The 13,148-nt window shown below is 39.8% G+C and overlaps 1 protein-coding gene across 1 annotated transcript; it reads right to left on the bottom strand.

Moving 5' to 3' along the window:
• Positions 1-1,663: 1,663 nt before the first annotated feature.
• Positions 1,664-13,041, bottom strand: cercam (cerebral endothelial cell adhesion molecule). Its single transcript, XM_078271712.1, has 12 exons — positions 12,745-13,041; positions 11,597-11,707; positions 10,703-10,820; positions 10,355-10,489; positions 9,890-10,094; positions 9,548-9,667; positions 9,234-9,310; positions 8,811-8,917; positions 8,269-8,401; positions 7,605-7,732; positions 6,885-7,088; positions 1,664-4,262 (listed from the first exon to the last, which is right to left on the bottom strand). The coding sequence occupies exons 1-12, from the start codon at positions 12,945-12,947 to the stop codon at positions 4,028-4,030; spliced, it is 1,776 nt and encodes a 591-aa protein (XP_078127838.1). The 5' UTR covers positions 12,948-13,041; the 3' UTR covers positions 1,664-4,027.
• Positions 13,042-13,148: the final 107 nt, after the last annotated feature.

The following is a 13,148-nucleotide window of genomic DNA, read 5'->3' as shown; positions in this document are numbered from 1 at the left end:
TGTGGGACTCCCAAGTAAGTTTTGCTCAGTGGCTGGTCCACTTAACTTCTTTTCACCCTGTCAGCAGTTAGGTCTGAGTTGCTGTATGCACGGATTCAGGCCCAGCTGGGAGCACAGCACATCCCACAGCCTTCCCCTCATGTGTTTACCAATAGTGAAGCCCATTATAGGGCAAATCACGTACAAAATAAAAAATAGCAGTTATCTGTAGGCTATGTAACTCCAGTACTTTGAGCACATGCATAGCCCTTTAACTTCATACCCAGCTGGCCCCTGTCGTCAGCTGCTGAGGTCAGAAGGGAGCAGAGGTGAACCGCTATTTTATAGGGCATGCATGCTACCACCTGATCTGCCTCAGTGAGGTAAACCAATAGCTAAGCCTGTAAGATGGCTATGCACATACTCGTAGATCTGGAGTTACATCAAGGTAACTACTGTTTACTTGACATGAGAATGTAAATCATTTCTGAGAATGTTCAGCACAAAAACACTGTCAAAGGAGAAATGCAGAAGCAGTCGATTTGTTGTTTGTTCTATTTCGATTAAATTATAAAAAGCTGGTTGTGTATGTTGGGGGAGTATCAGAGGAGCAGCTGTTGTTGACAGTCCTCAAGGTCCAGAGACTAAACCAAGCAGAAGTAGAACATCTGATCTGGTGTGTGTGTGTGTGTGTGTGTGTGTGTGTGTGTGTGTGTGTGTGTGTGTAAACCAGAAACAATCCTGCCTAAGTAACTTCACATTATGAAACCTTATCCCCAGTATCCCTAGCCATATGCAGTTGCTCCGCCTGCCAAGTTGACCTCATGAATCCCTACCTTCAAGCCAGCAGCCAATAAGGTGCTGAATTTAGGTTCCCTCCTATGAGAGGTTCTCTCCAGTTCATACAGCTTTAAGCAGGAACTAGGCATTTAGGAACTGCAGTCAATCCTCTGTTTCCTCTGTTGCTGTATGTCTGAAATTGATTCATGTGGTTGAATAACCAGGTTTCTGAAGTGGTAACTATGTGCAGCATGGCATGTGAACACACACACCTTTATAAGTGTGTACACACCTCCCTAAGTGTGTACATGTGCAAGTGTGTGTAATATGCTTATGCAAACAGCAAACCTATACTGCATGTGCAGACAGCTGTGGTATGTATATACTTATCTACAGTCTGTAGACACACAAGATCTGGTTTGACTTTTCACCAACTTTCTTTTTTTTTTATCCACTGATTGAGTTGTAATAGTCACATTATACAGTTACTGTAACATATAGCATAACAAATTTGGAGTTATGGATTCACTATGATTGGTGTTCAGGCCCCTTAGGTTTTACAGTATCCTTTGAACTACTAAATATCTTTGAAAATGAATTGACAGAAATTGAGACAATGCTTGATGTTACATTGAAGTGAAATAAGGATTATACTGATTGTCATTTATGAAAGTTTATGAATGAAACAATTACTATGCAAAATGAGTCACCCCTTGTTTTGTTTCCATTTGTCAATTTTTTTTCAGTCAACAAAATTATAAACTAGAACTTCCAGTTGCAAATATGGAATCATGAAATCCAGGGATACCTGGTAAAAACGTATTATACCCTCTTGTGGTGGATTTTTGTCATTGCAACATCTGGTAGTATTTTTTATTTTTTTTTAAATTCCATTACCTCTCTGTCCACAGAACATTTGGTTTATTAACTAATAAAGAAATGCAAAACCACAATCAGACAATGGAAGAAAGTGTAAAAACAAATTTTTCATTAATGTTTGAAGTTTTCTACACAGCTTCCTACATCATGTTTTATAACATCTGAATACAAATGTATTGCTCAGAGAGAGAGAGAGAGGGGCTTTTGGCAGAAAAGCCATTGCACTTTGATTGCCTGCTTTACATCATGTCTTGTTCAACTCAACTCAACCATCAACCACATCAAGGAAGACTCAACAAATATATTAGGACATATGAAGGAAAAGCAACACTCCTAATCACAGACAGAAAACAAATACATGAAATCAGATCATCATAAATGCTTATGAAGACCGACGAATGTAATAGAAGTTTAGAGTAACTTATTCATCGTAATTTAAATCCATGAGGGACATCAGAATTACAACATCAGTTACTTGCATTGCAACCCTTTGCTGACAAACTCTCAAAACATTAAGGATCCCAATGATGCTACAGAAAGGTTATTAAAGGCTGTGTTTTAATATGGCTTTTACAGACTTCTGCTACGCGTCTGGAGTCATCTTTTAACACAAGATGTAGTACAGGAAAGTAGCGGGTTCCCTTGCAAAAAGTAACTGGACGAATGCTGAAAATCAGGTGAACCAAAGATAGACTACACTGCCAACATCTCAACATACAGCATTGATTTTATGCAAATATTTCCCAAAATGACTTGTTTATTGTAAAGGATTTTGACACAAGTAGTCACCATATATGAAATGTGTCCATGACAGTATTATAGTGCTGAGAATATACAATTGTATACTGTCAATTTGAATAGTCTGAAACCACATACACCTGAAGAAGCACCCACGTAATGTTTCATTCAATGATTGTACTGCTGAGAAAAGACCTACACGTTCAGTAGAAGGACTAAAATCCCCAAAAAGAAAGTGACCGACGGTGAAGACAAACACGGATAATCATTGGTGTGGCTTTTCCTGTTTGGAGAGCGCTGAAAATGGGCCGAGGTCAGACACGGGTGTTGCCTTACTGCTCTTGAACAGGTTAGTAATGTCTGTATTATGTACTATGTTTTGTAACATATTAGGAGTAGGAATTATTGCTATTTCATTTACTCAACCTAATATTGTTGTGCTACTAGCAACTGCGTGGAGGAGGGGTGGGGGTGGTGCGCAATCACCGAAGGCTTGCGTCATGTGGATGTGCCAACAGTGTTTGTTGTCCTTACTTAGAATTCCTCATGGGGGAAACAAAGTACACACTATAACTTTAAGAACAATACATATATTATTTCTAAGTCTATACAAATACTGTTAAATACTTCCAAAAACTTACAATTAAAAAGCCAAAGTGGAAAAGATGTTCTGGTGGTGGTAGAATTAGGACAGCTAAATAAATATACAAACTCTGACCTTGAAATCCAATTTTTGTAGCAAAATGTAAAAAGTATTAAAACACAGGAAAAGGTAGTCTAATGAGTCAATGCTATTTCAGTTTATCTATCAATAACTTAATATTTAAAAAGAAGAAGCTAAAATTGTTTAACTTTGACATTCAATGTGTTAGTTTCACTAACAGAACATTTCCTGAATATAATTAAAACCATTGAAACAGTCTTATACTGTCCCTAGAAACCATGAGGTACATCAGCTTTAAAACTGGTAATGAAGCCAATGGAAAAAGTTAGGGTCAGTGTAGCTTTGTGTTAAATACAAATGTATCTCTGTATAACAGTCCCGATGGAAGACATGCACAAATGGAGAAATGGATAGACAGACAGATATAACAACGGGGGGGGGAAATAATAGCAATAACAACAGCAGACCTTTGTCCAGACTTGTAAGGAGTTGTGAACAGTGCAGCTACTGGAGACTCAGTCAGTGCTCAACAGATTAACAGATAAAAGTTATTGTAAAGCAGTCTTTTAAAAGCTGTGTAATTAGCATTATAAACATGCAATCATCAAAAGCACGCAAACCATCACAAGCATACATTCAAACAAAAATGCTGTTGACATCAGTCATACAAACAGTATAAACTCATAATAAAAAATGTCTGAATAAATGTAAAATAAAAGTCTAAAAAACACTCATTGTTTTAGAGTCTTCACAAACAAAAAGTTAACACTGTCCGCTATATTGTTTCCCTCTGGAAAAAAGAAATCTTGTGCCATACACTTGCTGACATGCTTTGAAAATAGTCCTGTTTGAATGACACTGTGCATGTCAGTGTGGACACAGAGTGGAATGAAATAAAGTCTGGGAAACGTTCACTCCTCCGCATCTGTTTCTCTGACCTTGTGGCCTTTTGACCTGCAGGTTCTCCACAGCTACGTCTGCTTCGCACTAAAGTTCATCCCTGTAGGAGGCTGACAGCATGTCGGGTGCCGGTGCAGCCCCTTTCAGGGTCTTGTGGGAACCCCTCCAATCGGTGCGCACAGCGTCATCGTCCCACAGAGTCGATGTCTCCGTGTCGCTCACCCACTGGGGATCACCGGCGTAGTGACAGGGCTGGACCAAAAGGGGGCGTGTACTGTAGGCTTGTAAGTTTCTGTTGGGGAAATGGGACTTGTAGTCTTCACTGCAGAGAGAGAACAGTGATAGAAATGACATAGATTAAATTTCATTCATTTAAGACATTAACAAATATTTAACTCCTAATAACGTATGGAAAACTGCATCACCGATTTTGTCCCCCTACAATTCAGTGGTGATCAGTATCAGTGATATTTTCTGATTTGACAAGAGATGGACACAGAGGCTGATTTTTAAAGAGAGTTACTCTTAGCATGAAGGGCGACAGCAGGACCGGTGTGTGGTGTGTGGTCTTTGTGCATTCTTAGACTAGTCAAGCATATCGAATTAGAATCACAGAGGTGAGAGAGAGAATAGAGAAAATGGGTTGGCTATAAGCCAGTTTTCCACACATGATGGAGCACAGAGACACTGCCAAGCCTTCTGGTTTGCAGGCCCTTCAGCCCAAGGTGCATTTCATCTCTTACAGTCAGCGCCCCATTTGTTTGGTTAGGGCTAATGTCAGGGAGATTAGGGTTATAAACTGGTTCAGGGTTATATATAGATGCAGCCAATAAATAAATAAAAAACAGGTAAAAGGTCTTGAGGTGAAGTTTATATTTTATATATGTATATTCTGAATGAGAGTAATTGTAAAATGTCCTCTTTATTATGGCCATTTAATTTAGATGTGCAAGGTTAAAAGTTTTTAATCTGTGTTCGTCCTCCTTAATCTGAGGTTCCAACTCATTGACATGGCCTTATTTCCTGCCTTTATTTCACCATGTTTTCATTCAGTTTATGGTCCATTTCTAATTACATTATGAGAAAAATCTGAATGAAGGCATTTTCGACTGAAAAAAATCCAAATAATTTTTTTGTATAGTATACATGTGCACAACATTTTGAAGGTAGGAAAATGTGCATTGAGGTTGTCTGTGGAAATAATATAACGTGTGCGTGTGCGTCAGTATGGCTATGTTCAGAAGATTATGTCGTCCGGTGACTTTCCCGCGCAGAAGCTCGAGTGAAGATAATTACCACTTCTAAAGAGTCCGTCATGTTTTTTTAATCCTCCGTGTCCTCCTTGGTTATAGCAACTGTGTGGAGGAGGAGTGGGGACAAGTGAGCGATCACGTAAGGCTTGTGTCATGTGGACGCCGACAATTTTGTTGTCATTACTTAGAATTCCTCATGGGGGCGACAGAAACTACGCACTATAGCTTTAAGGGGGTTATGGGATGAAGGAGGAGTTAGTGGTGGGAAAGACAGCAAAGCAGTGGACGTTTTTGGACTAGTGGGAGGACCTAAATGTTGTGGTCGTTTTGAGACAACCTTGGTTGGACCACATGTGAAGCCAAAACAAATAAAATAAAGTAAACTCTACAGCCAGGCTAGCAGCTCTGTGGGGCTTTGAGAAAAATGCTAATGTTGGAATGCTAACATGTTAAAATGGAAATGCTAACATGCTAGTGTTTGGCAGGTATAATGTTTACCATGCTCACCATCTTACTTTAGCGTGTAAGCATGCTAACATTTACTAATTCAAACTTAACAAGAATTGAAAAGATTAAGGGGTCACCAAACTTCGCTCTGAGGGGAACATGAATGTTGGTACCAAAGTTCATCAATCAAAATTGCATAGCATTCCATTCAGTAGATGCTGAGATACTTCAGTCTGGAGCAAAACAACATAACAAGAAATGTTAATTTTACAAAAGCTCAGCACAAGTCTGCCACAAACGCATCTGAATCCCCTCTCTCAAGTCTATCTGGCAACCACATTGCTCAAAATCCAGACAATCATTTAGGGAGAGAGGTGCTGCCATGAAACCTGCACATCATAAAGAGAAAAATGTTCCAAACAATTTAAGACCTACTTTGAAATGTGTGGTTCTAATTCAGCTCGACAAGCACTACATATTAAACTGACAAAAATAGAGATTATGGCCAAACCCAACCTTCTTTCTGCTCTCCTTCAAAGAAACTCATAGAAGTAAACCGCAGACTTCACTTTAGTTCTTGAATCTACTAACTCCACAATCAACTAGGCTAAATATATAGCGTGTATACACGTTTAGGACTATAGGAAAGCATGTTTTTAGCAATTTTGAGGTCCGTTTTAGATGTATAGGTCTGGCAGCAGAAGGAGGTTGCAGAGTGCTAAAAACAAGTTTCACCATCGCTGAATGTGAAAATGATGATACAAAACAACTACATCATTTCAACTGAAATTTTCATCTAGAAAAGTATAACATATGTTTCCTTTAGGATTTTTTTTAGCAGTGGGGACAGGTCTGTCCGAACAACCCCACCGCGGTGATGTTTTTGGTGGGGCTGTTCGTTTAATAGTTGATTCGGAAGAAAGCGAACGTTTTGACAATAAACTACATCAACACGACAGTATGTGGAGTTAAACTGGCCGGGCTCAATAACCTCTGAATAGTTCTACTTGTTGTTAAATTGCAATGTGAGCGGCAGCCAACCGGGGGTGCATTATGTCGGCAGGATAATTTAAAAGGCAACCGCGACTACATTTTTTGTACAGCCCTATTTCTGATACCGTGGTGGCAGAAATTTTGCCATGGCGGGCCGCCACTACAAAATCAACGTAGAGGAAACACTGTATAAGGTGTCCATGAAAAAGTACAATTTCTGCCGGTGGATTTAGTGCTGTCGTCATACGTACTTGGGATGTTTGTCATACATGATGGGGAGGAATTCATCGACAGGAAGCATCTTGGACAGTGGCTCAGCGTTGAGCAGTTTTTGGGCACCCTGCAGGGAGATGGCGTAGGACAGAGTCCAGTACGAGTAGCCAGCCATTACCAAGTTGTGAACGTTGTCCACCGCCTCCTCCTTTACAGGATTCACCTGCTTCCTGCCAAAGTATCTGCAGCAATGGTAAGCCACAATGAGAAAAAAAAAAAAGAGGACGAAGAAAAACAAAAACCATTGTAAAGACGAATAATGCAATGTCCAAAACATCTGAGTCCTGAAATCTGCTGCGATGTGGCTGTTGTTTGTTGCCAAGTGTGTTGGAAATAGTATTATCTTTTTTGCAGCATTTGTTCTGCATGTGTGTAACCATTTTCAGGAAGTCATGGAAACCACAATACAAACAAAAACAAGCTGGTACATTTTCAATCTTCCTGCTGATAGATACTTTCAAAATGCTCTCGTGTAACATTTTGTCTTATCATTTCAGTATGATTTAAATTAAAAACATGTGTTTCGATGTCCTGTAGAAACACTGACACTCAAAGAAGTGATGTGCAATGCATTCCTGACTTCTGACCCCATTCTTCTACACACGCACACACAACATACTTTTAAGGCTACTGTATTGACTTAACCTTACTCATCCCTGCCTGAACAAGAACTGTGTGAATAAATTGGTCCAGCTTACATGATGTCCCAGTCGAGCTCCACCTGCTCCACCTCCTCCATCAGTCTGAGGACTCGTCGTTTGAAGTTGGCCTGGAAACGGACGTCGTCTTCAAACAGCAGCGCCTTGTCCATCTGCAAGTCCACCATCTGAGGAGAAAAGGGGAAAACATCTGTTTCAGAATGACCTAGAGATGGTTATGCAATACAGAGGAAAACAACATTCAGGATTTTGTTATTAAAACTAAATTGATGGAGAAACAAAAGATGGGACATTGGTGAGACCCAACTTGAAACTTTTGAAGTCAAATCTTTTATCTCCTTTTTTTTTATATCAAAGAACAAATTACAAAACATGCAAGTAGTTATTTAGCTACATAGCAAATCTATATGGCAACATTTGAGTTTAGTTCTTTGAATTTTAGTCTTCAAAATTAATTTTTTATTTAATTATACTTAAAATGTTATCAATTGCCGTGAATGCAATAAAAAAAATGATTTGGAAGGTTTTGTATTGATAAACAGATTTGATACTCGGCCCAGAGAAACAATTATTCCAATCAAACCCCAACCCTAGAGCAGAATTCCATCATTATCACTTAATAACATAACCTGTATTGTTCTCTGCAAACCACTGTCAGTCATTCCAATCAAGACTTTCGTGTCTTATGTGTGTGTCTTCTCACCTCCTTCCAGATAAAGTAGTGGCTGAGGAAGCAGCCCACCTCTCCTTTGGTCAGGGTGCGTCCAGAGAACGGGTCATAGTAGCCTGGCAACAGGTCCACACCCAGGAGCTTAATGTCACTGCTGTTCAGTGCACTACACACACACACACACACACACACACACACACACACACACACACACACACACAATGCACATTTTCCTACCTTCAAAATGTTGTGCACAAAAATTGATTTGGATTTTTTTTCAGTCGAAAATGCCTTCATTCATTTTTCTCTTTTTCCAATTACTCTCATTCAAAATATACATTAAATACAGTAATAGGATACTAACTGGGAACCCACTGCCATGAATTGAACCAAACCGCGAGCTGATGTATCAGTATATTTCTGTAAGGGATTTTCTTTCCTTCTCACCAACCATTCTCCAATCTACAATCTCTGTCAGTATTGATTTTTCTCTCTTTCTCATAGACACACTCAAAACACACTTTGCAAGTTGAGGGATCTCGCTATCTTCAGTTTTTCCCTGAGAGTGTACTCACTTTCCATCCACAGCGTCCACCACCTTGACGTCAATCTCCAGCTCATTCAGAGAGAACAACATCCGGTCTCTACGGTCAGGACGCCGTCGCAGATTAATCAGATATATCTGAGGATGGAAAGGAAGCATATTGGAGCATGTCATAACTGAACTGCATATCATTAACTCCCATCTTTGACTTCTGTAAACAGGAGTATTTCACAGTCCATTGTGTGAGTTTAAAATTTGAATTAAAAGCGGATGTGAAGACAAGGCAATGGTAGGTACAATGTTTTTTCACAGATGCTGAGACTACTATGTTGGCAAAAAAAAAGTCAAACGTCTATACGCAATGTAAACAGTATTTTAATATATCAGAAATGATTGCGTTTCTGAAAACATAGCTACTCCCCTACCAGAAGAAAAACAGCAGAGTGTCTTTTACCTCATCAAAGCCCATTAGATCTCTCTGTTTGGGGAACACATGGACGTATCGTGAGGGGTGCATAGGAGGACCATCGACTGTTTGACAAAGAGGGAACACAAGTTAGAAGGACATAATTTAATAAAACAAAGCTGAACCAACACAACATGAAGAACGTGCACAGACCTGGTTGATAAAGTCAGACAAGAATTATTAAATGAATGCTTTGTTTTTTTTTTGCTTTTCATATTCATCATTCATTTTGTCTGTGTATCAGTTTTTTTTAAAATTATTTCTCTGTCAGTATTTGTTAATTTGTATTAATCTGTTCTTACTCATAGACTCAAGCTGGACATGGACAAAGTTGAGGCGATCGTCTTCCAAGGTGTGGTGAGGTTTGGCTGGGACGTTCAGGTAGCCGTAGCGCTCCTTGTTACACAGGTACATCTGTACCTCTGAGTAGCAGCAAAAATGAATGAATCCATAAATGAATGAATGAATGAATGAATGAATGAGATATTCATTTTTCAGTAACATCAGGTTTTCCCTCTAAAAGACATTTATCTACAGTAAAGTAAGTGTGTTTGTACATACATTATTTTTCGTTTCCTCCTCGTCTTTAGGGGGATAAGATTACAAAAACACAACCACAAACCACTAACAAAGCACTAACCAACCTGCAGCTCGGCAGGAAAAGGCAAACACGATGATGTCGTCATAGGGCCACGAGTAGTCCTTGTGAGGAGGGAAGAAGGCCAGTTTCTTCATGCCTTCCTTCCTTAAATCCAGCAGCATGGTGGAGTGGATCATTGGCACAGCGAAGCAGCCCAGTCTGTGACGGTGACGCGTGGGGAAATACTCTGCTGTTCGGCGATAATATCCCTGAGAGAGAGATGGATGAGGATATACAGGAAGAGTGTGAACATACGGAAATATTTTAAAAAGCATGTTTACTTTAAAAAATATATTTACAGGTGCGTGCAAGGATCAGATATCCATGTGCTGGAGGAATCTTGATATAAAGAGGTAATTTTCTAGTACTTTTGTATTCTGCCCATGTGTCCAACTGTCCGACTGACTTTTCCTTCAGTTTTTCTCATGTGTTCCCTTCCAGTGGGTGATCGATCACTATTCACACTCACCTGTGGAGTGATACCGCACCAGTAGTTGGAGTATGCTCCCTGAGAGTCGAGCATGGGAGCGATAGCTGACTTGTTCTCTGCTATCATCAGGTTGAGGGTTTCTGGGTTGGTGAGGATATTGTCTGTGTCAGAGTACTGAAACAGAGACACAGAGGAGAGACAATGAAAAGAGGAATAAAAAAACAGGAGAGGGATTATAGTGTCATGTTTCTGGAACAAGTGCTGCCAAAACCTTTTCTTGGATGAAATAGCAAAGAGGGAACACATCTCATCAGATAAACCAAGGGAATGAGGGAGCTGATATGAATCTTACACTTCTGTCACAAGAAAGATTATCTTATTATGTACCAGGATGTAATCAGCCCAGCGTTTCCTGGCGAAGTTGAGTGCTGCCTGCTTCAGCTTCATCACATACTCATATCTGGTGTTTGGCCAATGCTTAGGACCCAACTCTCCTGCATAGGACCTAAGACAGAGAGAAATAAGGACATTATAGTATATAGTTGTACTTTTTCCTCATATCTCATAATTTACAACTTATTTAATTCAGCTAAATGGTTTCTAACAATTGTTACCACACAGTATATGTCTACGGCTTAAAATACATCCAGAATGATCCAGTTTATAGAATTCAGTAATTGTAAGCAGATTATCAATCAGACTGTATAATGGACATGCACAAATACTTTCCACTGATGGCCTCTTCAGCTAAGACAGATGTCCACACAGCTAAGGTGTATGGACAAGCAGAGGCGTGCTGCAATATTCCTTATTATGCAAAGTAAAAATAAGTGTTATCTTTAGGCAACACAGTAGATCCACTATGACGAATAGGTGCACTACAGACTCAGAGGCTATAAAAGGTGAGTTATTAAACTTTCTCACAGTGCATCAGACAGAAAGACAGATTGAAGTGTCCTGGATGAGATTTGCTCAGATCTACGGTCAGTGGCATTTAGCATTTTGGGGGCCCAAGGCAAACAAAGGCATGCTACTTCGCTAGTAGGGGGGTTGCTGATGGAATTTGGTCTTAATACGTCCATGCATTTTAGCATATGGATTTTTAGAATGACATGATTATTAGTTGAAGAGTAAGAAACAAGCTTAACCATAAGTTTAATAGGTGTTAATGGGGCCCGTGGTAGTTCGGGGCCCAAGGCAATCACCGACCTTTACCTAATGGTAAAGTCCGCCTCTGTCTACGGTAAATAAAGTTCAATACCTTCATATATTTTCACTTACGTTGGCTGGTCCATTGGTCTCCACTCAACATAATGGTAGAATTTCTGCATAACAGTAAGCCACTCTTTCAGTATGGCTGTGGTGTTATCTGCATTGTGATCCGTGGCTGCCCTGAAGAGCACAGAGAAGGCAGGTTTTAAGAGACAAATGCACATTGCTGACTGAAGAACTGATAGGTTTTCAAATGCTAGTTTAACTAAGGGAAAATTAATTCCAACAAATCTTTAAGACATACAAATAATTACTAGTCTCATCTCTGTAGTTGAGGAGCAGTTTTCTTTTTCTTGTATATTTTTAAGCACATTTGATTCGGTGGAGCAGCCGATAGTTATTGAATATGATATTTCTATCAAAAATGCTTTAGATCTCTTTTCCTTCATACAGTTTCAACAATTTCTGAGAAAGCTTTCTTTAAAGGAGAAAATGGTCACCACAACTGGTACTTACTAGGTATAGTAGGCCATTTTGGGCCAAATTTGGGCCAAAATAAATTAGCAGAACTTCTCTATTGCAATACTGGATTATTATATGATTCAATACCATGTTTACACACACTGCTGTGAATACACCACCTACAATACCATTATCCAAATACATATCACATATTTAATGTTACTACATCATTATTCGCTATATAATGGTATCATATGAGTATCACATATCTATTTTATAGTGTTAGACAATCTAGTATCTTTCTTCTTAGATCCAGGTTCACAAAATCAAATTTGACATTTCCAAGCAGAATGGAGTTTAAATGAGATCAGAGTCACTTAATGACACATAACTACACTTAAGTACCCCGCAGAGGCATATACTACTAAAACCCTTAGAGGACAGTTCAGTTTGTGGGTTTCAATCATTAGTTTTAGGCATATTTTTTTATTAAGATGATTGCTATGAAAACATATCAGTCAGAAACTGAACAAACTCAAAATGTCATGCAATACACAGGCCCACAGTGAGTGAAAGGCAGCCTGGACTGAAAGGCACAGAGGGAACAGGGGAGGAGTAGGACGTTGCCGCTTTCACAAACTCATTTAAATGCCATTGACCTTTTGAACGGCTGCTATAGTCGGATAAATGGGAGAGCCCTCTATAAACAGCCTGGCAGTGCGTGCAGTCCACAGTGTTCATGCAGAAAAACCCACCACACAGAGATGCGATCTTTGGGGTAGTTGAGTCTCTCCAGAGCTCCGAGGTAGTAGGGCAGGGAGTGAGCACTGTTTCGGGCTATGATAGCGAAAACCACCGTAGGAAGCTGCATCTTCGACTCCTCCGGATACATTTCCTCCGAAAAGTAACATTCAGCCTGGAAAACCAAGGCCCCTAAAACTAGAAAGTGAAGTAACATGGTGGAAGCTGCCACGGTCCTCCAGCACAGCAGAGCCGGTGGACGCGTCAGCAGTCCAAGAAAAAAAAGTTTCCCAAATGTTCAACCCCCCCTTCTTGTACAAGCTGGGTCGTTTTTTCCAAGAACAAATCCAAGAGGGTTACACATTACAACTTCCGCGTTAGTCTCGTGGAACAAGAGTCTGACAACGTTATCCAAAGA

This window comes from Sander vitreus, chromosome 16 (genome assembly GCF_031162955.1).
Source record: "Sander vitreus isolate 19-12246 chromosome 16, sanVit1, whole genome shotgun sequence".
Classification (NCBI taxonomy): domain Eukaryota; kingdom Metazoa; phylum Chordata; class Actinopteri; order Perciformes; family Percidae; genus Sander; species Sander vitreus.
Note: the sequence above shows the minus strand (reverse complement) of the source record. Positions and strands in the feature narration are given on the sequence as shown.